General features: G+C 42.7%; 1 protein-coding gene across 1 annotated transcript in view; it reads left to right on the forward strand.

Annotated features, from left to right (window-relative positions):
• The window catches only part of CHN2 (chimerin 2), a 327,241-nt gene that overhangs the window by 192,846 nt on the left and 107,007 nt on the right, over window positions 1-27,388 (forward strand). Inside the window, exons 4-6 of the mRNA XM_060020659.1 lie at window positions 4,847-4,878; window positions 8,882-8,995; window positions 14,211-14,496. Of these exons, the coding sequence (XP_059876642.1) occupies window positions 4,847-4,878; window positions 8,882-8,995; window positions 14,211-14,496 (432 nt within the window). The remainder of the gene's footprint in view (window positions 1-4,846; window positions 4,879-8,881; window positions 8,996-14,210; window positions 14,497-27,388) is intronic.

Raw genomic sequence — 27,388 nt, forward strand, 5'->3', positions numbered from 1 at the left:
ATTCATTGAATATCTCTGTACTCCAGGAACTGTTGCAACCATGTTGCATGTATTTACTCAGTTATTACAACTCAGTGAAGCAGGTATTTTTGTTATCATCCCCATTTTAAAGATGAGGAAACTGAGTAACAGAGAGATTAGTAACCTGCTTATGGACACACTGATCTGGCCTCAAAGACAGGCAGTCTGAGTGTAGAGCCCACCCTTTCAACCATCTTGTGATCCACCTTTATTTTATTAAAAGAAAGTTCAGGATCTTAAAATAAGAACATACAAAAACCAATGGACTGTTGAGCGGGGGGTGGGTGCATTGTATGGACAGGGCTAGACAGGACTAGAACCATCTTCAGTAGTCACAGTACTGGCAATAATTATATATGAGGTGTGACTATAAAGTCATGAAATAGTTTAACATATATTACATGAGAGTCGTGGTCCCTTTCCAGTCAGTCATCCTGGGAAGCTGTGCTTTTATTCCACCAATTTCCCATTGCCTAGAGTGTGCTGGGAATGCTCTTCTAAAGAACCTTCAGAATAAGTCACGGTGCAAATCTTAGTATCTTAGGATCATGCCTCATTTTTGTCTCAGATGTGTTTCCAGGTCGGATCACTCACCCTATTTACTGAATTTGGCTGTGAATAACTTATACGTGTTTGCCACAATAACATCCACTCTCAAATCCATTCTCAAAAAATAAATGTATGTTTCTTACCAGATGATTCTGAAACTTTAGTGTATGCTTAAATATCATCCAGGGGAACTTGATTAAATAACACATTAAAGCCCCACCCTAAGTAATTCTGATTCAGTTTGTCTGAGGAAAGGATCAGGATCCTGCAGTCTTTAACGAGCACCCTGAAGACCACACTTTGAGAAATGCAGCTCTGAGTATATCCAAGAAAAAGGGTAGTGATTCTTAAGGCAGTTCCAAAAGAGGAATTCCAAAAGTGTTCTCATCAACAGTGACATCAGTGTCATGTATCACCTACCTTGAAGGACTATTCTCCTGTACATGATGCTTACTTAGAATATGATGTTCAGTTATATTTATAAAAAGAATCAGCCACCATTCTTCAGTCACACCACACACACCAAATTCACCTGTGTCTTGGGCAGGATGCATTTCAGGTGTTTGTTTGCTCACCGATCTACTTGGTATCCTCCTTTTTCAAAAAGAGGTGTTCCTTTCAGAACCAGGTAGATCATGAAAGGATCCAGTATTGGAAGATCCAGCAATATGTATACGAATTATTACTTTTTTGTCCTGAAAAGGGTGGGCTTCTTTCACTTCTTGGAGCTGGATCACTAAACCCCAAGAGCAGGCATTGCAGATCCGATTTCTGTTAGTCATATCCTCAAAGACCAGTTCCACCAAGGTGATGGGTTATCCTAGGATAATCACAGTGGCAGGGAAGTTCCAGAACCAACTTTCCTTCATGTTGGGATATGTTACATCTTTGTCCCTTCCTGAATCCACGTGCATACCTAAATTAGCCCTCCATTTTTTGTCAAGTTGCCTGATTTTAACAAGCATAATTCTCAATGAAAATGCAAGAACTTCTGAGCTGCCTTACTTTTTATTTATCAGTTGTCCTCTGTCTCATTCACTGAAGAGAATCTCATACACCTGGAAATTGAAATTCAATGCTACAGCTTCTTTAATAAAACAAATCTGCATTTCACAGGTGGGACCTAACTCCATCAGTGTCTGATGCGGGGCAGCACCTGGAGAGAGTCAGGCTCCTTTAAGGCATTACTGCATCACAGGGTAGAGGTTCTAGTTTCTCTAGTCAGGTTCCTTGTCCCTTGGAGCCCTGACATCAGCCGACTGTATTTTGTCTGGATTCGAGGATCCAGAATTATCTGCCTTAAAAAAATGTGCACATTCTATGATTTTTCTGGGGTCATTTAACTTATATTAAGCTCTTGACTGGTTAAAAGCTTAGTGAATGGTGGAGAGAAGGACTACGTTTACATTCCTGTGAGCAAAAGTTTAGGAAAGGAAGAGGTGATAGTTGTATTTTTTTTTTTTATCTCAGCCATTCTCTCTCTCTTTAACATTAACGAGGGAGCTATGTTTTCTTTAAGAGCAACAGAGACAACAGATGGATGACAGGTTGAATCAGATCACTATCAAAACAGCCTGGACAGTGGGAGCAGTGATCAGATGACTGCCCACATCCTCTGTCTTAGCTCTCTCTTACTTCCACGTTTCCTCTCTCCCTATGTAGGGTTGCCAGATTTAGAAAAAATGAAATAAAAACAGGATGCCTAGTTAAATTTGAATTTCAGCTAAATAAAGAATAATATTCTAGTATACGTTTTGCGCAATATTGGGGACCTGTTGTATGGCCCTATTCCACGGGTAGTCTCTCCCACACAGTTCAGTGCTCTTGTTTTATTTTCTTGCAGTTTTCATATGCAGATTTGTTCTTCAATTGGATCAAAGGGTCCTGCAGGCGGGATCTTATTTGGTATTCCTCAAGGCACCCGAGATATTGACTTCCCTGTTTAGCGGCCTATGTTAGATTTTTCAAGTGTTTCCTCTTACTGCAAGTACGGAACACCCCTGAGCTCCTTATAGCTTTCCTCTCACACCTGTGAGGTCATCACTTCACGAACAATGACAGGGCTGAGCACAGAGCTCCGAACATAAGTGTACCATATATTTTTATGAGTGATGGATGAATTGAAAGCAATTTGTTGTCTTCTTAAGAGTCAATTAAATTAACTACTTACCTGCACGCCAGGAGTTCATAGTAAGCTCCATCTACCATGCTGTCCATCTGGGAAATTAGATTAATTACCCTTCTCTTATTATCGTCTACCACCCTTTTGTTTTTTTATTAATCTCAAGGAAATATTTTCCTTTCCAACTGGTAGAGTCAATAGTCAATGGAATAAGGGTTGTGAGGGAGAGGGGTCAGACTACATGGATAACCCCAAATTATAATTAAAACTGTAGTCATTTCTTTTTTACGCAAAGACAGGTTAACAGTGTTCTGAGGCCCAACTGGGTCGTTAGGCTTGATTATTCAGCAGCTGCTGAGGAGGGATGATTCCCCCTTACCGACTAACCGTATTTTAAATTTCTCTAAATTACCTGAGTCCTTTGGAGGCAAATAAAACTTGTCTTTCACATGCTAAAAAAAAAAAAAATTACCCTTCTCTTTTGGAAAGATAAGAGGATGGAGGAAAGGGAATGGGGTCGGTAGCGACACCTAGATTTGCAAATCTGTGTCATGGCTCAGCCAAAAAGATGGAAATAAAATTGTCCTGATAAATGGGGAGTCATTTCAAAATGTGGAACATTGACTCTCAAAGAAAGGACAGATATCTCGCGTATTATATATTACCTACTTCCATCAGCTTTTCTAAAATTCTAAATTTCTTCTACGGCATGTTGGTGTGGCAGCCACATTACCTACAGTATCCTGAGAGGAAGAAAGAACTGTGAAAGCCAGTCGAACAGTGTAAATGACAAAATGTTCAACTCCCATTCAAAAGCTTTCCAGCATGTAGAGTAATCAGATAACAAGGTGCCTTTTTACACACTGTGTGCTTCGATTAATCATATCATTTAGATCTTCCTTCATAAATGACACACAGCAGGCTTCAAACCTAAACGAGTGATGAATGCCCTCTCTTGGTTCAGTGCTTTTCAGGTGTAAAACGCACAGAAGAGTGAACACGTATTTAGAAGTATCTAGAGGATTAGTTTTATGCCAGCTAGGCTTGTCCAAGGCAGGCTTGTCAAGGTGGTCCACAGAGAGCCGGCTCCCCCTTCTGAACCTTTTCCTCTAGTCCATACCTCCCTACTGCCCACTCGGGTCCCCTGCACCCATTGGAGAGTAAAGATAGGCCGGGAAACTGCCTTCAAATCCCACCACGGTGCCCTGCTGAGAAAACTGCCCATGTGACTGTAGACAGAAATGACTGTAAATGAAGTAGCTGCCCAGCTCATATTCTACCCTAGTAAACAAACGTGATCTTGCTGTTATAACCATCAGTGAAATCCATAACTTCATGTAGCTCTACATGTTCTCAGTGTCCCTGGAATCAGACTAGAAGAATAAAAGCTGAACATGAGAATTCATGTTAATTTCTTACCAACTCCACCACCTTGAATGTAAGAAAACAAAGTTCATATGAAAGTAGATTATCACATATATGTGGCAGAAATCCAATGGGATAACCCCAAGGCTCAAGATGTGATTGAAAAATCTTTTCTGGAATGTTTATGCTTTTCAGTCAACTCATAAATCTTATCCTCCAAAGCTTGTACCTCTGTTGTCAAGTGAATTTTAGCCCATTCACCATTTGATGAAAAAAATAAGAATGTTAGGATATTGATTTTATTGGGAAAGAGACCAAATTAAACTTATTTTTTAATCCGGGTGCACTCCCCATTTTTATTATAAATACATAATGAAACAATTAGGTGAAGATTGAAATAAACGTTTGTGTTTTATTCATGCTAAAAGTATTTGTTCTATCCTTTTATAAATTCCTTAATACTTTTATAAATTCCTTAATACTTTTATAAATTCCTTAATATTAAAATCAGCCTCACTGTGTTTCCTTCAAAAACTTTTTTATTGGCTGATTGAGTTTGGGCGGGGAGTGAGCCTAATGATGAGAGAAATATGGCAGTTCTAGGTCATTTTTACTCAAGAGGGTGGAATGTGTTGCTTAACTCCAGAGTGTCTTAGATCTCTGATTTGGGGAATAAAAACTGGAATAAAATTATTCCCAGGACTCTAGCTCTGTTTATTTGAATAGTATTTTTATCTATCTGGTTTGAATTCAAATGCATTACTAACACTTCTCTTCTTTTCCATATAGGTGGGAAACAGACCAAAATATTATGGAAGAGAGTATGTATTATGCTATTCATTGTTTTAATAATGTAATAAGTAGTCACTTCCTATGTCACTTAAATATTAAAATTTTTCCAATATGTAGTCTTCATCAAATGTCCATTGTGCAAGAGTTTAATAATAAGGATAAATGCAATCAGACCCCTTTGTACTGAATTTTCTTATAATATTCAGGTGCTTGGCTTCATGAATGTGGGAGGGAGACTATCTCCTGCTCCATTCAGTTCTCTTCACAAAAGCAGCCACTGAGTGCCCAGCAAGTATTTGAAACATAAGGCGTAAGGCGGCATTTTTTCATAACTGTGGCTCTCTTAGTATTTCATTTCACTTTTACTTCAATACTATATAAACAGCTAGGGTGTCGAAGAATGTGAACTGAGGCTGAATTCCTTACTTTCATCTACCTCAGTAAACACAACACTCAGGAAAGTCGTCCCATTTCCTTGGTCTCCTAAAACCAAAATGATGATTTCTCTTGACGTGGATCTATTAGCCAAATTGCCTTAATACCATAATTATGATTTCCCCCATTTTCCTCTATTTTTTTTAAGATTTTTTTTTTTTAATGTGGACCATTTTTAGTCTTTATTGAATTTGTTACAATATGGCTTCTGTTTTATGTTTTGGCTTTTTGGCCACAAGGCATGTGGGATCTTAGCTCCCCGACCAGGGATCAAACCCGCACCCCCTGCATTGGAAGGCGAAGTCTTAACCACTGGACCGCCAGGGAAGTCCCCCCTATTTTCCTCTTAATTTCATCTCTTGTTTTACTTTCTCAGAAACCTACTGCAAAGCAAATATGCATTACCATAAAAATAGCTGGCAGTCTCGGGCTGTGGCATGGTGCACAGCTCACAGCAGGCAGAACCACCCAGACAGAGCAAAGGGCAGAGGCGGAGCGGGGGAGGATGTCAGTCAGATGCACAATTCGATTTTCTTCCCATGTCCCACCTGGAGGCATTATAAGGTTAAAGTCTCTTTCAGCTCCCAGAGCTCTCCCAGCCAATCCAAAACCTTCTTCCTCTATTCCCTTACCCATCAGAGCCTCACTTCCGTGATGAATGACCCTCTTATTTGTCCCAGTTCAGCAGCCACTTCCTAACTGCCACGGCTGTGTTTCTGAACCTTCCTACTGGGCCTTGGGAAGCTGGGGGCTCTGGAATACCTGCCTGCATCGCTAGCCTCCTCTCTCTTCTACCCCCATGTCCCTAACATCTAACCTGGTTGTAATAGGACTTTTTTTTCTTCAGTATACTGATTTGGATTTTGCTCATAGAGCAAAAGAAAAGAGATTTAAAAATTTAAAAAAGAGAAAATGAAAACCTATTATATACTTCTCAAATAGAACATTTTTGTACATGAATTCCAAAAGAAACTCTATTTATTGTTTCTTTCCCTTTTTTGCATAAAAGTTTCGTTGAATAACCTTCTAGTTTTCATAGTCCAACCTCCCCCCCTCCGCCATCCACATAAACTGTAGAGTGAAACGAGACCAAAGAAACATTTTCTTAACCATAAAAAAGGAATATATCGTATTAGAGGGAAGTTAGCTTAAAAACTTCATATTCTGTGTTTCCCTTTCTTTTTTAAAAATGAAAGGTTTTGTTCCATTCAAAAAGTAAGACATGCTCTATTCAGGAAACATATATGCATATTTTTTTCCTAGAAAGAATCACAAGAAAGTGTGTTCAGTAGATACCATTAGGGAAAGGGAATTTTTATTTCTCTACTGTTTATATTTTTATTTCTTTCGTGCCTTTTAACTTTCAAATTTTGAATTTTCCCACTGTGGGTAGGTATTACTTTTGTTCTTAAAAAGTTAATCAATTAATACCCAATTAATTTGGGAAAATTAGAGCATATAGGAATCTACAAGGTGGAAAACACCATAGCCCCACCGTGAAAGAGAAGCATTGTTAACTTTTTTCCCTTCATCTCTTTCTTCCCAGTCTTTGTGCAAGCTCTGGTTTTTGAAAAGTTGGGATCATAGATATATACATGATGGGTACTTTTAAATCCATGCCTAAAGGGGCTGATGAGCCACACACTGGGTCTTCAGATGCACAAGATTGTCATTTTCTTCTTTTGAACAATTGAATTTAACTTAGTTCTTGACACCTGACATCTGCTGCTGGCCATCCCTGAAACACGTCCATTCAAGGGAGTTCAAACAAAGCTGCTTTCAGGTTAACTGCCTATTTGGGATATTCCTTTTCCCATTTTTTTTTTTTTTTTTTTTGCCCTTCTCCCCCCAGAGAGTGACCTGGGTCAGGGGTGTCAGGTTTCTGTGCCCTTCGCTGCATGTGCCTCTTCCTGCTGCGGTCACCCCCTGCCCTGCCCTGTCAGGTTGTGTCCTGGACATCTCAGCCTCAAACCTCTTGTGGCACCAGCTTTTGTCCTTTCTGATGTGGGAAACTTTCCAATGCCCTCTGCCCTTCTATCCTCTCCACGTCCCTCCCACCTCTCCCTCCCTCCCTCCCTCCCTCCCTCCCTCCCTCTCTCCCTCTCTCTCTCTCTCTCTCTCTCTCTCCAGCCTTCTCCAGCCCCAGCTCTTGCTGCAAAGGAGGCTTCTCCACCTCCCAGCTTAGACCCACTGAACATGGGTTCTAGCCAAATTTCTCCCAATCTCCCTCCCAAAAGAACTGGGGACACTGGTCTCCTTTTGGAAAGGAGGGTTGCTCTTATGTCACACAGCACATTCATCCTCACCCCGGAAAAGCGATGCTGCAAGACCTCCATACATTGACTCTCAAGATTTAAAACCAAAATTTGAGAAGCCAGAACACCCCTTTTTCCCAAGCTATCACTGCCCTAGGCTTTTGAGAGTTGATCTGAGAACTCAAGGCCAGAGTGTTTGACCTCACTCCCCTAGGACTAAAGCTTCAGCTTGTAAGGTCTAGTTGTAAAGAATAGAAGGGAATTAGAACATAAGTATTGTGATAGGTTTATTTTTTTCCAAAATGTTATCCTGGTACATGTGTCCTCTAAGAATCTTTGCATTCCTGTGGAAAAAACAACAGCACTTCTTGTGTAGCCAGCTTCTCTAATTTATTCCCCCCAATTCCCTAAGATTGGGTCATCCCAGAAAGAGGGTGGTGTTCCCTCTCCCAGGAGCCCGGGACCCCTTGGCCCTGGCCTCACTCCGCCACAACCCAGCTCCCACCTTCCTCTGAAACAGATTGATCAAATCTCTGATAACAGGGGTGAGCCGCTGTCTTTGCTTTAGGGCAGCAGAGAGAGCTGGCTGGTTGTGTGTCCCTAACTCCTGTCCTGTTCTCCTCTCCCCTGGCATCGCTGTCCGCTCTCTAGGTCCCAGACATCCCCTCCAGAGCAAAGCAGTTACTGGCCAAGCTTGCAATCCTACCGAATTTTCTACATGCATGTGTATTACTTTTTAAATTGCGGGGGAAGAAATAAACATTATCTTTAAAAAAGAAAAATAGGTACATTTTCCAAACACATCCCTAAGCGATAGCTCTCAAAATTTAGAGGAATGGAAGGCTATTCATTACTTCTGGCTCTTCTTTCCAGAGAATGAGCCTCTAAAACGAACAGCACCCCATACTGACGTAAGCAGGGTGATAATCAGTACGTGCTCGTTTGCAATCAGGATGATACCTAGTGATGAGCAGAGTGCTGAATTGGTAAATGCTGAATTGGTAAATGCTCTTTTGCTTTCCTTCATGGATAAAAGAGGAGCCACACCTGGCTTTTGGTTACGACTTTAATTTTCAGCTTGTGATCAAAGGCAATAGCAGAAAGCCAGGTGGACTGGGCGTTCTTCCTTTTGCCTTGCCTACTTGCATGCTTATTATGTGTTTGGGTGCATGCTGAGAGCCAGGTCCAAGCCCATCTGGAAGTATACAGTAGTCACACCCCTCTTCATTTAAATGGGGAGCTGTAGGTTCCAGGTGGACCCACCATCTTTTTTAGGCGGCTCTTTGTGGTCCATGTTGGTATGTGATCTGTTCAGAACAAAGATGGTCTTGTCTCTCCTCAGGTTTCATGGGATCATCTCCCGAGAGCAGGCAGATGAGCTTCTTGGAGGCGTGGAGGGCGCCTACATTCTTAGAGAAAGCCAGCGCCAGCCAGGGTGCTACACATTAGCACTAAGGTGAGCCTGATTTCATCCACTGTTGCAGCTGCTTTACAGGAGACTTGACTTATTTTTTTCCCCCTTTTTTTTTTTGCGGTAAAATATACATAACATACAATGTAAATGTACCACTTTAACCATTTTTTAGTGTACAGTTCAGCGCCATTAAATATATTCTGTGTCCTGCAACCATCTCCACTATCCATTTCCAGAACTTTTTCATCATCCCAAACGTTCGGTACCCATTAAATCAATTGCTCCCCATTCTCCCCTAATTATTTTTTATTTTCACTTCATTTACAAAGCAGCCAGCAGCATGTCAGAGGCTTATACATTTCCTGTTATCAGTTGATGGGCTCTGAGGCTCTGTTTATGCATACACAGCATTCTTTGAAGAATCATCTGCAAAGCTGGTGCTCTAGGGCTGCTTCCTTCTGAAACATCAAGCCTGCTGATTGAGACACACCTCTGCCTCCCTTCGCCCTCGGCAAAAGTCTTCACCTCACGTTGTGCGTGTGTGCCTGCACGGCCGTGCGCTTTAACCAGAGGATTCTCTCAGAGATCACACTGACCTCACACTGAGCTCCCAGGGGTAGTCATGACGCTCCTCGCCAGCGAGCCATCGCAGCACTTTACCACAAAATCACAGTATTAAAAAATCACAATTTCAGTGCTTGTGATTGGTCTGTTTACATTTTCTGTTTTTTCCTGGTTCAGTCTCAGAAGGTTGTGCTTTTCTAAGAATTTGTCCATTTCTTCCAGGTTGTCCATTTTATTGGCATATAGTTGCTTGTAGTAATCTCTCATGATCCTTTGTATTTCTGCGGTGTCAGTTGTTACTTCTTTTTCATTTCTAATTCTATTGATTTGAGTCTTCTCCCTGTTTTTCTTGATGAGCCTAGCTAATGGTTTGTCAATTTTGTTTATCTTCTCAAAGAACCAGCTTTTAGTTTTATTGATCTTTGCTATTGTTTCCTTCATTTCTTTTTCATTTATTTCTGATCTGATCTTTATGATTTCTTTCCTTCTGCTAACATTGGGGTTTTTATGTTCTTTCTCTAATTGCTTTAGGTGTAAGGTTACATTGTTTATTTGAGATGTTTCTTGTTTCTTGAGGTAGGATTGTATCCCTCTTAGAACTGCTTTTGCTGCATCCCATAGGTTTTGGGTCATCGTGTTTTCATTGTCATTTGTTTCTAGGTATTTTTTGATTTCCTCTTTGATTTCTTCAGTGATCTCTTGGTTATTTAGTAATGTATTGTTTAGTCTCCTTGTGTTTGTATTTTTTACAGATTTTTTCCTGTAATTGATATCTAGTCTCATAGTGTTGTGGTCAGAAAAGATACTTGATACGATTTCAATTTTCTTAAATTTACTAAGGCTTGATTTGTGACCCAATATATGATCTATCCTGGAGAATGTTCCATGAGCACTTGAGAAGAAAGTGTATTCTGTTGTTTTCGGATGGAATGTCCTATAAATATCAATTAAGTCCATCTTGTTTAATGTATCATTTAAAGCTTGTGTTTCCTTATTTATTTTCATTTTGGATGTTCTGTCCATTGGTGAAAGTGGGGTGTTAAAGTCCCCTCCTGTGATTGTGTTACTGTCGATTTCCCTTTATGGCTGTTAGCATTTGCATTATGTATTGAGGTGCTCCTACGTTGGGTGCATAAATATTTACAATTGTTATATCTTCTTCTTGGATTGATCCCTTGATCATTATGTAGTGTCCCTCTTTGTCTCTTGTAATAGTCTTTATTTTATTTTATTATAATTATTTTTTTTTAATTTGTTTTATTTATTTTTGGCTGTGTTGGGTCTTCGTTATGTGCAGGCTTTCTCTAGTTGTGGCAAGTGGGGGCTACTCTTCGTTTTGGTGCACGGGCTTCTCATTGCGGTGGCTTCTCTTGTTGCAGAGCACGGGCTCTAGGCCCACAGGCTTCAGTAGTTGTGGCACGCGGGCTCACTACTTGTGGCTCGTGGGCTCTAGAGCACAGACTTAGTAGTTGTGGCACACGGGCTTAGTTGCTCCGAGGCATGTGGGGTCTTCCTGGACCAGGGCTCGAACCCGTGTCCCCTGCATTGGCAAGCGGATTCTTAACCACTGCGCCACCAAGGAAGCCCTAGTCTTTATTTTAAAGTCTATTTTGTCTGATATGAGAATTGCTACTCCAGCTTTCTTTTGATTTCCATTTGCGTGGAATATCTTTTTCCGTCCCCTCACTTTCAGTCTGTATGTGTCCCTAGGTCTGAAGTGGGTCTCTTGTAGACAGCATATATATGGGTCTTGTTTTTGTATCCATTCAGCCAGTCTGTGCCTTTTGGTTGGAGCATTTAATCCATTTACATTTAAGGTAGTTATCAATATGTATGTTCCCATTACCATTTTCTTAATTGTTTTGGGTTTGTTATTGTAGGTCTTTTCCTTCTCTTGTGTTTCCTGCCTAGAGAAGTTCCTTTAGCATTTGTAAATTAGAACACTTCCTAACACCATACACAAAAATAAGCTCAAAATGGATTAAAGACCTAAACATAAGGCCAGACACTTTAAAACTGTGAGAAGAAATCATAGGCAGAACACTCTATGACATAAATCACAGCAAGATCCTTCTTGACCCACCTCCTACAGAAATGGAAATAAAAACAAAAATAAACAAATGGGACCTAATGAAACTTAAAAGCTTTTGCACCACAAAGAAAACCATAAACAAGACGAAAAGACAACCCTCAAATGGGAGAAAATATTTGCAAATGAAGCAACTGACAAAGGATTAATCTCCAAAATATACAAGCAGCTCCTGAAGCTCAGTATCAAAAAAACAAAGCAACCCAATCCAAAAATGGACAGAAGACCAAAATAGACATTTCTCCAAAGAAGATATACAGATTGCCAACAAACACATGAAAGGATGTTCAACGTCACTTATCATTAGAGAAATGTAAATCAAAACTACAATGAGGTATCACCTCACACCAGTCAGAATGGCCATCATCAAAAAATCTACAAACAATAAATGCTGGAGAGGGTGTGGAGAAAAGGGAACCCTCTTGCACTGTTGGTGGGAATGTAAATTGATACAGCCACTGTGGAGAACGGTATGAAGCTTCCTTAAAAACCTAAAGCTAGAACTACCATACGACCCAGCAATCCCACTACTGGGCATATACCCTGAGAAAACCATAATTCAAAAAGAGTCATGTACCACAATGTTCATTGCAACACTATTTACAGTAGCCAGGATATGGAAGCAACCTAAGTGTCCACTGAGAGATGAGTGGGTAAAGAAGATGTGGCACATATATACAATGGAATATTATTCAGCCATTTAAAGAAACGAAATTGAGTTATTTGTAGTGAGATGAATGGACCTAGAGTCTGTCATACAGAGTGAATTAAGTCAGAAAGAGAAAAACAAATACCGTATGCTAATGCACATATATGGAATCTAAAATATATATATATATATGGTTCTGAAAAACCTAGGGGCAGGACAGGAATAAAGATGCCGACGTAGAGAATGGACTTAGGACACAGGGAGGGGGAAGGGTAAGCTGGGACGAAGTGAGAGAGTGGCATGGACATATATACACCATCAAATGTAAAATAGCTAGTGGGAAGCAACCACATAGCACAGGGAGATCAGCTCGGTGCTTTGTGACCACCTAGGGGGTGGGATAGGGAGGGTGGGAGGGAGACGCAAGAGGGAGGAGATATGGGGATATATGTATATGTATAGCTGATTCACTTTGTTATAAAGCAGAAACTCACACACCATTGTAAAGCAATTATACTCCAATAAAGATGTTAAACAAAAAATAAAAGAAAATAAAAATCACAGCACCCAAAAGGCATTGCATTTACTGCACCTTCCTAACCTGGATCAAATATTTTATGTCCTTTGATCCTCATGGCAATCCTATAAGGTTTGGTGAAGGTTTTCAATTTCAGAATTGGATTGTCTTCCAAAAGTTCATTTGTGAACTCTTTGGAATTGGGAAGCTCTTTCTCCATGGAAGAAATGGTATCAATGAAACACTTCCCAGGGCCTTCCCTGGTGGCAGAGTGGTTGGGAGTCTGCCTGCCAATGCAGGGGACAGCATGCTCTAGAGCCCGCAAGCCACAACTACTGAACCCACGTGCCACAACTACTGAATCCCACGTGCCTAGAGCCCGTGCTCTGCAACGAGAAGCCCGCGCACGCAACTAAGAGTAGCCCCCTCTCGCCTCAACTAGAGAAAGCCCGTGCGCAGCAACGAAGACCCGACGCAGCCATAAGAAAATAAATAAATAAATGTATTAAAAAAAAAGAAAGAAAGAAACACTTCCCAGGTCAGCCCACAAAGGTGTGTTCAACCCACCATCTCGATGCTGTGATTGTGGAATTGTCGATGCTTTCCAGGTTGCGACTGGGGATGGCATATCTTCAGTGATGTCATTATGGGGAAGCACTTCAAGAGTAGCAAGTGCCCTAGAGATGCAAAGTATTTTCCCAGCTTCCCAGCATCCCAGCAGCAGGAGTTGACAGTCCCAGTGGGGAGCCAAGCAGGGGCTGTGAGATATAGGACCAAGGCCAAGAGGGAACAATCAGAACTAAAGGGAGAGCACCCTAATGATTAGGTTACTGGAATGCTGGCTCTGGCGTTCAAGCAGGGAGCTCCACACAGCTCCCCTGTTTCCCTTCTGTTGGACCAACTGGGGTGAGAGGCATGGGGTGCTTTACTGATAGTGGTTAAAGATGTAATAATAAAAGGACATCAGGCCAGTGGTGATAGCTTCCCTTGCAGAGGTAATTGCCTGGTACAGGGGAGGGGGTGGAGGGGCATGGCTAGTTCCCATTAAGAAATTTATGTAAGATATCTGTAAATCAGGCAGTACTCCCTGACTTTTACAAATGAGAATGATTATGACCCAATGGCCTTAGTGATTTCTAGGACCAAATGATGCCATATGGCCGGCTAGGGTTAAACCCACCTTTGCCTCTTTCCAAGGATGTAGCCTCAATCAGGTACCCCATCTTTTCAAGGCTCAGTTTCCTCAGCAGTCAAACAGGGATAATAATTGCACCTGTCTCAACGGGTCTCCATGATAACTTAATGGGGAAAATCATGTCCAAGGGCTTAGCCCAGTGCCTGGCATTCAGTACACTCTTGGGAAGTTTTAGCTGCCATTGCCACTCTAACACTACTGTGATTTCTAACACTACTGTGATTTCTCCTTCCTCATGGGCAGGTTTGGAAACCAGACCTTGAACTACAGGCTCTTCTATGATGGAAAACACTTTGTGGGTGAGAAGAGGTTTGAATCGATTCACGATCTGGTCACAGATGGCTTGATAACGCTGTACATAGAAACAAAAGCGTCTGAATACATTTCCAAAATGACAACAAATCCCATCTATGAACACATTGGATATGCCACTTTACTCAGAGAAAAAGTATCCAGGAGGCTAAGCAGATCTAAAAACGAATCAAGAAAAGCCAGCGTCACAAATGAAGAACACACAGCGGTTGAAAAGGTAAGCGACGCGAGGGACAAAAACAGTCTCTCTTTTTTTAATCTATGCTGAAAAACCGGACGATTAATTCTATATGTGATTTGCCAGTATGTTGTAGGAGACCACCCCACCTCCACCGAAAGAACTTTAGAATTTTCATGCTAAAAGGGACCTTGGACATCTTTCAGTTCAACCCCCTCATTTTACAGATGAGGACAGTGACGTCCAGAAATGTTTGATGATTTGCCCCAACTCATGCGGTCAGAGCCGAGACTTCCACAGATAATTATCTGTGCGTTTATTTGGAGTTTGAAAGGAAGAGACAGTCCCCTTAATGTTTTATGATGAAACTAGTCACTTGCTTTTTAATTGCCATTTGAGGTGTTACTGGCTCCATCTCTAGTCCACCCAGCTGGCCAGATACATGGTATTTGCATTTCCTTCTCTCAGGACTGGGTGACCCTGCGTGATCCACAGGTCAGCCGTCTCTTGAAGGTGGTTTTACCTAGATAACGGATTTTACTGACGGAGATGGGAGCATTAGCGGTGATGATGGCTGTCTCTGGGAGGCTTGGATAGACAGGCTATCCTTTGTCCCAAAGGAGGAGTTATTATGCCTCACCGAGGATTAGAAGCTCCTAAGTGGGTGATATTCAAGGTGGTTGCATCACGGCAGGATGTGGCGAGGAAGATCTGATTTTCCTCTCCAGTAAGCTGCTGTTTATTTGAAAGACACCACCGCAGTTTGCTAGCAGATTTTTTGGATGTGCCTCTTTAGGAACCATCTGCTTTGCCTGGTCCTGTCTGTTTTCCACTGAAAGAAAGTGACAGCCAGCCACGCCAGTCAGCCCCCACTGAGTCTGTGCTGAGCCCAGCTTCTAAGGCGAGCTTGGACTGGGGCAGATGTCAATAAGCAGGGCGAGCACTGCTACTTCTGGTGGTTACTAATCCTTAATTAAACTGGAATGGCCCCCTTCGTCCTCCTGTTGTCCAGTGTTAGCAGAAAGCAAAGGAACCTCAGGTCGACTGATTGGGCTCCGGCTTTGGCGACGGGGATGCACCAGAAAGCACTGAAATGAGGAGAGCAGAGGATGGCAGGCGGTTCTGTTGGCAGACAGGGGAGGATCTTAATTGATTTGCTAATTAAGCTTTAGAGCCTAGGAGAACCTTCCTCAGAATCATGTCAGATGAGCAGCTGGCTCATGAAAAAAATCATTTGCCATTTTCTTTTTATAACTCCAGAGTCTCCAAAGCACCTGTTTATTCTTTTGCAAATAATTGATTTGGGAAGTGGTGGGGTTTCTGGTTGTTTACATTTCAACAAAAGAGAGAGAGAGAACTTGGGTCCCAACTTTCAGAGTTTGTTCCCGTCCAGGCAAAAGCCGTTCCTTACTCTGTTTGCCAAATCTGTTGAAAAGTAATTTAGAATAGAAAATCTGGAAGCTGACCTTCCTAGCCATGACAAATCAGAGGATGAATTGTAAAATAAATCTCTGAAGTGGTGTTTATATTTCTGAATTGGAGAGTGATGCCACCATAAAGGCAATCTGTTACAACTGCAGGCGACACACTAGAACATTTCCAGGAAAAGAGGTGAGTAGGAAGTGACTCTTGTGTAGTTGGGATGAGAGTTTAGATCCTGGGTGTTGGAATTGACATTCACCGATTTCTGCCCTCCGCCACGAGGGAAGTTGGGTCACTGGAAACTGATATTTCTAGATGATAGTCCCATAAGGAAATTTACACGACAAAATATGTCATTTCTTGTAGATCATTTTGTATTTATTTATTAAGATTAAATTTGGGAGGAAATTAATAATCAGATTAATAATCACTTTGAGTGAGCCACCCAGTATACTTTTACCTTTTTAGGAAAAGGTAAATAAAGAAAATGTTGAAAGAGAAAGTCCAAACTCAGTGAAAGGTTTGATGGACAGGTGTTGGTGGTGCGTGTTTCTTAGATGCTGATGATGCCGTGTTTGGCTTTCCTGGAGGACACTCCGAATACTGGGTCTGGTCATTTGCCAGGGGTCGCTCATTTTGTTACTGGATTTGTGAAGTAACTTGGTACGCCTCCATCTGTTTCTCTCTGACCTGTATTGACAAGTGGAATTACCAAGTCTCAGTCTTGCCAGAAATTCCATTTCCCTTAAGGGCAGGTCAGTGGACTGCTGCCATGGAGACAGTAACTAGAAAAGAGGTGGCAGAAGCTTGAGTGGATTGACTGAGAATGTCCGCGGCACCTGTCTGCTTCGGTAGTGGCACGTCTTGAAGGTTTTAATGAGTGAAATGGGTAGGTTTCCTAATACTTCTCAAATCCATACAGCCCAGCATTTCATTTTCCAGAGTACTTAAACTCCATCCGCCCGTTTATTTTATTGCTCATTTCCTAATGAATCCAGAGAGACTATGTTACCTGTAAATCTGAGAATATTAACAGTGTAAATTGGCAAAAAGATATTACCTACCCCATCAGATTTGAGCTGTTTCCAGATTTACCTCCTGTCAAGATGGTTAGCAATGAACTTGATTTTAATAACTGCAGATGAGGAGGGGAGAGGGGAGGGTGCAAAAAAAAAAATGTTGTGGTTGTTAGCCAATAGGGATCTGATTTCTTTCTGATTGTTTAATTGATTTTTAAAACATTATGATCGTTTTGAAAAAAAAAAAAAAACATTATGATCTATAAGGGCCACCGTTTCATGTATTTAATTAAAATGGTCATGCCCAGTGTCATTTCTTTCTTTTTTTTAATTTATTTATTTTTGGCTGTGTTGGGTCTTCATTTCTGTGCGAGGGCTTTCTCTAGTTGTGGTAAGCGGGGGCCACTCCTCATCACGGTGTGCGGGCCTCGCACTGTCGCGGCCTCTCTTGTTGCGGAGCACACGCTCCAGACGCGCAGGCTCATTAGTTGTGGCTCAGGGGCCCAGTTGCTCCGCCGCATGTGGGATCTTCCCAGACCAGGGCTCGAACCCATATCCCCTGCATTGGCAGGCAGATTCTCAAACACTGCGCCACCAGGGAAGCCCCCAGTGTCATTTCTTTTATGAAACTTATTTCAGAATTTATTCTGTAGATGGATTGTCTACTGACCTCCAAAACTGGTGCTGTAAGCAATGTAAGAATAACAGGATTTAACATTGGTTCAGACATTTGCAGTTCGTAAACAGATTTCACGCATGTGAAATAGCTTCCCATTTTATCCTCAGAACAACTTTGCCAGGTACATAGGGCAGGAATCATTATCCCCACTTTATTGAAAAAGTCACAATAGCAGGATGAGGAATCAGACCCACACTTCCTAACTCCAAGTTCAAAGCTTCTTAAATCTATGGAGCAGCTGGACCTCATTCTGTTCTTATTGCCCTTATTGCCTTAAGCAAACACTCTTGCTTTTGACCATCCTAAGTCAATTGATAGTAAGAATCCCTTAATATTTACGTGATGTGCTTTTGAAAATACACTGCTATCAATAGCTCTAATAACTAAACTGCCTTGTAAACGATACCCAACTGAATCAAATATATGTGACAACAATATTTTCAATAGCACATTTATTAAGTAAATTTGGCTTGCTGGATTAAATTGCATTTATGCTTTACTGGAGAAAAATCATCTGTATTCTTGATACAATACAAGCACATTTAAGAATATATTATAGTTTACCATTATTCATTTCACTATTTTTTATAATTGCAAACATCAGAAAACAACCTAAATGCCCATCAGTTGGGGATTGGATTGCTTATATGAATTATGGTACACCAATGTACAGGAATATTATGCAACCACAGAAAAGAATGAGGATGCTCTCATATGGACCAGTTTGAAAAGATTACCCAGAGTTATCAAATGCAAAATCAAATATACTATAGTATGGGCAGTATGGTTTCATTTGTGTAAACAAGAAAAAAAGATTTTACACATTTTTTTCTTGCAAAATCATAGAACATCCCTTGAAGGATGCAAGAGCTAATATCAGGGTTGCCAGTGTGGAGGGGACGGGGGTGCCTAAGATGTAAGGGAGGGAAGGAGACTCCTGCTGCTATTTCATACTCTTTGAATTTTGAATCATGATAAATGCAGGATCCCATTCAGAAAATTAAATAAGAAAGCAAAATTCATCATGTCCTAAATTCACATACGTTAGAGCAAACCCTCCGTAAAACCTCTTCTCTACTCAGTGTATCACACACACACATATACAGTTCCAGCCCTCTGGACCCACACTGTTTTCCCATCCCTTCTCACTGGCCCCCTTCCCCATCCTGATAGCTCTTTTTATTCTTTCATTTCTCCTTTGGATTGTTAGCAAGGAGTCTGTATTTAGAAGCCTTTTGCTGAAGGTTGGGGACTAGAAGATAGTAATTTAGCACAGAACTAAATTAGCAAATAAAGCCTACGGCATGACTGTCCCTGGAAATGGGGTGACTGTTGCTCCCTCCCTGATCTTGGCCCCTGACCACCTATAGACCCCTCAGCAGTGCTCCCCTGGGGTTTTGTCCAGCCCTCCCCCCATTTTTCATGCCCTTCCACCCCACCCCACTCTCCTTTCTCAAGCCGCCCCAGGCCAGCTCCCAGATTCCTCTTGCTTTCCTACAGCAGCGAGGAAACCTTTTTCGTTTCTGCTCGTCTTGCTGTGAAACCAAGAGAGAGACCTTTTCTGGAGTGAAGGGCTCTGTCCTCCTGTATAGATGAGTGTTTCAGAGAGGAATGATCTCCAACCTCCACCCCACCATTTATTTTCTTTTAGAAATAATTATTTTCTTTACATCCAGGGTGAACCTTTCGTCTTTTATTTCACTGTTTCCACCATAGGGATCAGCTGGCCTGCAAGATATCTTTGCCTAATACCATATTACATTTTTCTCCATACTCCTGGAGCAACAGGAAGTGCCCCCCCACGCCTCCCCAGGGCACAAATCTCCAGGCCTCACTTACTGAGAAGCCTCAACAGTGGATTCAGCTCATCCTGAGTGGTTCTCCCCACCAGTCCCATGATGGCCCCCAATGGCTGGTGCCCCTTGGTGACTTTTCACTCATCAGAGTGTTGCTCTTGCTGTTGTTTTCATCTTGGAAACCATCTGATTGGCTTTGTCTACAGGACAGAGTTCAGATTCCTCAGCAGGACATTTGCAGCCCATCTAAGCCCAGGCTCCCCTGGATGCAGAGCCTGAGGCAAGGGCTGGGTGCGTTGGTAATTTGGGATGGCAGCCAGGGAGCAGGAGGGATAGTGAAACAGACAAGGAGAGAAGCCAGTGGAAATGCAGATTATGGAGTTGGGCACCTTCCAAGGAGCCATGTAGAACTGCTCCTGGGAGGAACAGAAAGGGGGGTGGTATTTGCCCACCACCCCCTGACCTCTGTTGGCTGAGGGGTGCTTGTGAGCTGTTAAGTCCCTTAAACACCAGGCTGTGCCTGCAGAGAACCAGGTGGGTGCCCAAGGGCAGGGAGTGAGAGATCATGGTGAGGACACATGCTGTCGGACTGCCGGAAGGTGAGAGCCACAGCGATGCCCGGGGTCGATGGTGGGCCAGACGATGCCCACTGCAGTCCGGCCCCGCCTTTCCCAGCCTGTCTCCAGAGGCTGGCCTCCCTCGCCTTCCTGTGGTCTACAGATGTTCCTGTGCCCCTCGCCTCCCCTCCCTCTGTGCCCTGTCTGACATGCCTTCCCTCTCCTGTTATCTTCAGCTTTCTGTTCACCCTTTAGAGACAAGCACAGCCTCCCTAATAAAACCTGCTGGGACCCACCCTCCCTCACCGACTCTAAAGGATTGATCTCATCTCACCACTATCTCACCACTTTCACAACAAAAAACTTTTTATTGAAGTATAGTTGATTTACAATGTTGTGTTAGCTTCAGGTGTACTGCAAAGTGATTCAAATATATATATTCTTTTTCAGATTCTTTTCCATTATAGGTTATTACAAGGTACTGACTATAGTTCCCTGTGCCATATAGTAGTTCCTTGTTTTTCCATTTTATATATAATAGTGTGTCTGTTAATCCCAAACTCCTAATTTACCCCTCTCCCCTTCCCCTTTTGTAACCATATGTTTGTTTTCTATGTTTGTGAATCTGTTTCTGTTTTGTAAGTAAGTTCATTTGTATCTTTTTTTAACCTTATGTTTTGCACATAATCTTTAAGATAATTTGACATGCTGTGTGTCTTAGGTAATTATTGAAATCAATGGTTCTCAGTGTCTCCCTCAGTGACTGGCAGCATCACATTCCCCAAGAGACTGATTAGAAATTCACCTGCTGGGCCCCGACCCCAGCACTACTGGGTCAGGACCTCTGGGGCGGCACCTGCCAGCTGCCGTGTGACCAAGCCTCCAGGTGGCTCCGGTGCACGCCCAAGTTTGAGAACCCCTGGTTTAGACGCTCCTCTCTTCCTCTAGAGGTTGACCAGTTGGAGGCCCAGGTCACTGCTTGGTTTACATCTTAACTCTAAAGCCCAACCCATGAAGGACTCAACAGAGTAAACACTGTTGAATAAACAGATGGATAATTTTCAAAAGGGAACAGATTGGTTCACACTCACCCTAAGGAGCAGCGTATCTCGAATACACCAAGATGGCGCATCAGTATCTCCCACCATTTTCTCTCAGGGCATCTCCTTCCACCCCTGGGCTAAACTCTGACCTGCTGTGGCATCCTGAGAAGCTAGAGCCTGGAGGAGGAGGGTCTTGGAGACCATCTTGTGCATCCCCTTTGTTTTACACAACAGGAGACTAAGGCGTCCAGCTCGTTTGTCTGGAGTATTTCAGAGACATCTAGAGGTCACAGAGGCTTGGATAGAAAAAAATGCTTTAAAGCAACCGGCCGCTTAGAAGTTCTCTTAAAGTTAAAAGATCTTTGAGGAGCACAAGTTATATGTCCAGGACTCCTGTGTGAATGATTGAAAAGTGAAAAATGAATTCAGGTTGCAGTTAGTCTTAAAGGTATCCCAGCAGTCAGGGCCCAGCAAGAAATAGAAGACACATTCACTGGGATTTTGAAGAGAATTTGATTAACAAGGGATCTTTCCGAGGGACTGGCAACGGTGGGAGCTGTTACCTCCCCAGTGCTGAAGGGACTATGGGAAGGCACTGGGTTTCTGGGGTCTTATGAGAGCTGGAGGGGAGAGGAGGGGGCTGCCACAGAAGGGGGAGACTGCAGGAGAAGGGCTTCTGTAGGTAGGGAGCTCACATAAAAAGGGAACTCCCACAGGAGAGGACTCTCATAGAGAGAGACCCTCACGGTCAAGCAAGGGTGCAACCCTTAGGTGCTGCGCCACTCAAGCGGGAAGGGGCAGGGGAAGAAGTATCTCAGCTTCTCTCTCCTCCCACCCTTTGATCTCTTGCCTGCATCTCCCATTGGACAAATCCAGCCAGCAGCCAGAGGACAAGGGAGCCAGTGTTACAGTCCATAGGAGTCAGTCTCCCCACCATAGGCGAGGAGGGAATGAATTGGGGGGATGGGATGTGGCAGAGAATAACCAATGCAAGGAACAAATAGAATAAAAGTGTGTTAGCCTTGTTCTAATTCGTGTAGAACGTTCAGTCACCAGATTCAGAAGCCACGATTGGCATTAATGCAAGATGACGAGGTAGCCCTTTTTGTGGGTGGGCTCCACCACTGTGCCGTTATGGAAGGGGTCTTGGTCCTAGAGGGTGGGGAGGCTTTGTAACTTCATTAAGGACAGTTAATTCAAGCATGGTGTCGCCCATTGCCCTTCCCCGAGCAGAGATGCGGCATCCATTTGCCAAAGGAGGTGCCTGCATTGTTCACAAAGAAAGCGTCCAGGGGCTGAAAAAGACACAGTCACATTACAGGGTCTGGAGAACCTGTAGATTTGTTCCGCAGGAGGTCTCTTGGAAATAATACGTAACTGACATAACCAGTCTTTTCTCAGGAGAAAGGATAAATGAAGATGAGCATAATTTAGCTAGTAAAAGTGACAGGTACAGGGCTTCCCTGGTGGCTCAGTGGTTGAGAGTCCGCCTGCCGATGCAGGGGACACGGGTTTGTGCCCCGGTCCGGGAAGATCCCACATGTGACAGGTACAGTAATGATTCTGATCATCCATCTTCCTACTCACACACACGGTGTCATAAAGTGGAATGCGATATAATGCTGTAAGAATGGATTTGAACTTAGATTACATTTGCTCATGAAACCAGGTTTTACCAAGAGTTATTTAAATCAGAATCCCCTAAGGGTGTGGAATTCATCATGCAGTGTGGAAAAGAGCTGATTTGGCTTGGTCAGTGGTCCTCAAACCGGCTTCGGGTTAGAGTCACCCTAGGAGCTTTTTAAAGAAAGACACATGTTAACCCCTCCTGACTTACTAAATCAAAGCCTCTACTGGTGAAGCTCAAGCATCTCTGTTTTTAAGGTTCCCCAGGTGATTCTAAAATTCTCAGCCCCTGGTTAGATGAAAGGTCAGTTGGGGAAGTAAAGGTTGTCAGATACTTGGGAGCATTTTCTTTTAAGGACTCCTGTCCCTCTTTCTCTAACGCCTCTTATATTTCTGAGACTTTTTTTTTTTTTTTTTTTACGGTACGTGGGCCTCTCACTGCTGTGGCCTCTCCCGTTGCGGAGCACATGCTCCGGACGCGCAGGCTCAGCGGCCACGGCTCACGGGCCCAGCCGCTCCGCGGCATGTGGGATCCTCCCGGACCGGGGCACGAACCCGTGTCCCCTGCATCGGCAGGCGGACTCTCAACCACTGCGCCACCAGGGAAGCCCCCTGAGACTCTTTTATGTCCTGACTTAGGCACTGGCATTCTTTCTCACCTTTACCTCCACACAGAAAGTTCTCCATGTAAACATTCTTAAGAGAGTAAACTCTGGTGGTTCTGGTTACCTGAGTTGGTTCAAAGGTTTGCTTTGCTCCTTTTTTCCTGGGTCCTTTCCCCAGATTATTGGCTAAAATTTAAATGATGGGGGAAGTTAAATGTAGTAGGATTAAGAGAATTTAATGAAGAGACAAGAAAAAGTCAGTATCTCTTCTTTACGGTCTGGTGGGTGGTTTTCTCAATGACAAAGTTTATAGGACTAGGATTCTCAACCTTACCTGCCCACCGGGGAGTTTTCAAAAATACCAGTGCCTGGGCCACACCCCCAGAAAACAGATTTAACTACTTGGGAAAAGGGCAGAGCATCTAGTGTTTATATTCTCTGGGTGATTCTGATATGCAGGTAAAGCTGAGAACCCATGCTGTGGAGGAATAACTAAAAATGAGTTAGGTTGTTCTCTACACCAGATTTATCTTTATCAGAAAGCTTCTCTTTTTCACCAGTACCCTGCCATCAGTGGTCTCAAGGTTAGAGCTTTACAGGAACAAAAAGGAAAGTTATCCTAATACATTCAGTGTGTGTCAGAATAAGACGGTCCAAACAAACCTTCCTCATTCATCCCCATCAAAAATCTCTGGAAAACGGCGCGATGTACCCCTTGCTGAAGTATTTTCTATGCAGGCAGTGCCATCTAGTGGCTGAAAGAAGGGTTACATGCTGACTGCAATCTCAAAGGACCACACTTAACAGATGTGGGAGTAATGAGCAAGAACAAATGTTCGGCCAAGAATCCACTGAATCGTCCCCATTTCCTCGGGTTTTATAGCACAGATCAGGCTATGCAGTGGCTAGGGGGTGTCTGTTATGTGGTTCGGGCTCATTCTTTGTGTAAGCAGGTGGGCAGTTCCTCCAGCTTGGGGCGTTTAGGTATAAAAATGGTCCCAATGACCTGATTCACTGAAATTCTCGTCCTGGGTCACTCAAATTTTTTGGCCTCGGGGCCCTTTTATACTCTTTCAAATTCCTGGGGATCCCAAAAAGCTTTTGTTTATGTGAGTTATATCTACTGATATTTACTGCATTAGAAAGTAAAACTGAGAAAACATTTAATTCTTTTAAACATAACAGTAATAAAGTCATTCTGTATTCGTGTAAATAACATATTTTTGTGAAAAATAACCCCATTCTCCAAAACAAAAAAGAATTAGTGAGAATATTGGCGTTGTTTTACATTTTGTAAATCTCTTAAGTGTCTGGCTTAATAGACAACATCTGGATTCTCACTCCTGCTTCTGTATTCAATCTGTGGTGATATATTATTTCCTTTGAAGTGTAGGAAAAAGCTCTGGCCTCAAACAGATAAGTCATTGGGAAAAGGAAGAATGTTTTTATAGACTTTTTAGGTAAATTTGAATTTTTAAATTTTTTTAATAATAGAACAAAGCTTAACAAATGGTAGTTTCTTAAAGGTTACTTACAACGTCAATGGGTTGGAAAAGGCAATTGATAAAAATAGTTTTGACATTACGGACTCTCTGAGAGGATCTTGGGGTCCCCCAAACATTGGTGGACCACACTTGGAGAACTGCTGCTCTAGGCAGACGTTTGATGGACAGAAAGCACACCTTTTAAAGTTTATATCTGTACGTCTCCAGGGAGGTGTTTGGGAGGAGTTATTATGCCACTTTTATCACCTTTGACTGTGGGAGGTAAATGATTCTGTCGCCTGGGACTGCCGTCCACCTTTGGAGACCGCAGGGGTTGCCCTGATTATGGACTCAGAGTTCTTCCCAATGGCTGTCCCTGGGGGTGGGCAACAGCACTGATTCTGGGACCTCTGTCATTTGAAAACAGCTTTCCAGATAATTCTGATGCATATTCCAATAAAGAGCCACCGACCTGCTCTTATTTCCTTCCCTGTACAGATGAGAAGCTGAGACCCAGAGCTCAAGGTGACATGGTGACAATGAGCTCCGGCAGGACAAGACACCATTTTAGGGATCCCATTATTTTCTTTCCTTGACCTGGCACAGGGTGTCAGCCTCTTTCTTACTCTTCCAGTGCCTCTCCTTCCACCAGCTTTGCGTCTGTCTCATCAGGACTTACCACTCTTCCCACCTCCACCCCACAGTGAGTCGCTGTCATTTTTGCCACCTAGAGCCATGCACCCTCTATTGGAAATGGCACCCAGAGCCACTCAGTTTATGTCCTTCTCAGTTTATGTCCTTCTTTGCTCCCAGAGGTGGACTGATGGTTCAAGGCTGATCCAAGGGGTCACATGTCCATGGCCACTCTGGTTGGTTCAAGGGTTGGCATGCGGTCATCAGAACCCATGAAACCAATAGCCTTGCACTGTGAATTCCCGGAAGAAGGCCCTTCTGCCCTTTTTCTGCTGGGCTGGATCCAACAGGAAGCAGAGTCTGGGTGGCTAAAGCCTTCTAGCCACCACATAGAGTCTGAGAAAGTGTAGCCTGGAAGTGGAGAGAAAGAAACTGAGTCCCGAGGACTCAGTCTGAGCTGCCTCTGGGGCCCGCTGTGCTCTGCTGCCTGTTTCAGTGGTTACCAAGTCATTCCTGCTTAGCTCTTGAGCTGGGCAACGGGAATGTCTGTGTTGAGTTTAGGTGTCTGCGTCTTTACAACCAGAAGAGCTCTAACTCACACCACCCCCATCCCCTGTCCTCCACACTTTCATCCTGCACTCACTGCTTGTCACCATTATGGAGAAAGCTCACTAGTCACATTCAGGGTCGATTTTCATTTTAATCGAATCACCCTCACTATCCTTCTTTTACATGGTAACATCAAATCAGAAAAAGGGACATCTAGTGTTTACTGAAATGGGTAGGAATGTGGTGCCTGGATTACCAGGCAGACTGAGAGATAACCCCAAAGCCACCTCCGGAGTACATCTCTCCATCTCTTGCCCGCAGCTCTGAAGAAGTGGGTTTGTAGATTTCTTAATAATGACATGCACTTACATAAGATTATGGCAATCGGTTAAAGAGTCCTAGTGAACTCTGATAAACCAGACTTTTATCTGCTCTTGATTCTGCCAGGAAATTGTTTTTAACAGCATGAGGAGAAACATAGCCCCATCTGCAGTATTGGATCTGCCCAGAGAGCCTCTGTTGAACACCAGACCTCCCAGATTATCAGTAAAACAGAGGATATGAATTGGAAACGTGCAGACCCTGAGGAAAGAAAGGTCAAAGTTCCAATCTGTAGTCTTGATTTATTTTTTAAAATAGTTTATTTATTTATTTAGGCTGCACCAGGTCTTAGTTGCAGCATGCATGATTTTTTTTTTTTTTTTTTTTTTTTTAGTTGCAGCATGTGGACTTCTTAGTTGCGGCACATGCTTAGTTTTTCTGAATAATTTCCATTGTTATTAATGGATGTGAGATTGTCAAAGCTACAGCTTAGGTGATTTGTGTCTGTTGCCTCTGGAACAGGTTGCAGAACTGGCATTACTCGTTCCTCAATAATGAAATGTCTGGCTGGATTTTATGACAATAGTTTGTAAACGTCCCGATTGGGTGTGTCTCTCTTTATAGATAATCACTTTGAAGTTTCCACAAAGCTAGTAATTCACTTTGTACCTAGTCCCCATTTATGTCGCTAATGGTGTCTAGCCATCAGAAGAATAAGTTAAAGTTTAAAAATGCAACTTTTATTGCTCTCATGTGACTTGGTGGCTTAAAATAATTATTAAGAAGTCAAATCACTGTCATGTGCCACAGATCCTCCTTTAATGTTCATGTTGAGAGTCAGAAATAAGCTGCAGAATGGTGAGCGATCGATGTCCCAGCATGCGCTTAACAGAGTGGGGCTAGTTATAGTTTATCACCGTTTACATAAATTCCATGTAAAACAATTCAGGATATAAAATAATTCTAATATTTTTAATCTTGAATGATTATAGGACATTTATAGTTACCAAAAAACTTTACATTTATCAAGCATGGCATAGTTTTTAATCCATTATAAAGTTACATTATTTCATTCAGCTTCATAACAATCTTTGAGTTCCTATGCTTTATCAGTAAAATAGCAAAAAAAAAAAAAAAAAAAAAAACCCACCAACAACACCCTAGGCGTGGGGAGGCCCAGGGATGGCCCAGGGTCAT

The sequence above is a fragment of the Delphinus delphis genome, chromosome 9 (genome assembly GCF_949987515.2).
Source record: "Delphinus delphis chromosome 9, mDelDel1.2, whole genome shotgun sequence".
NCBI lineage: Eukaryota > Metazoa > Chordata > Mammalia > Artiodactyla > Delphinidae > Delphinus > Delphinus delphis.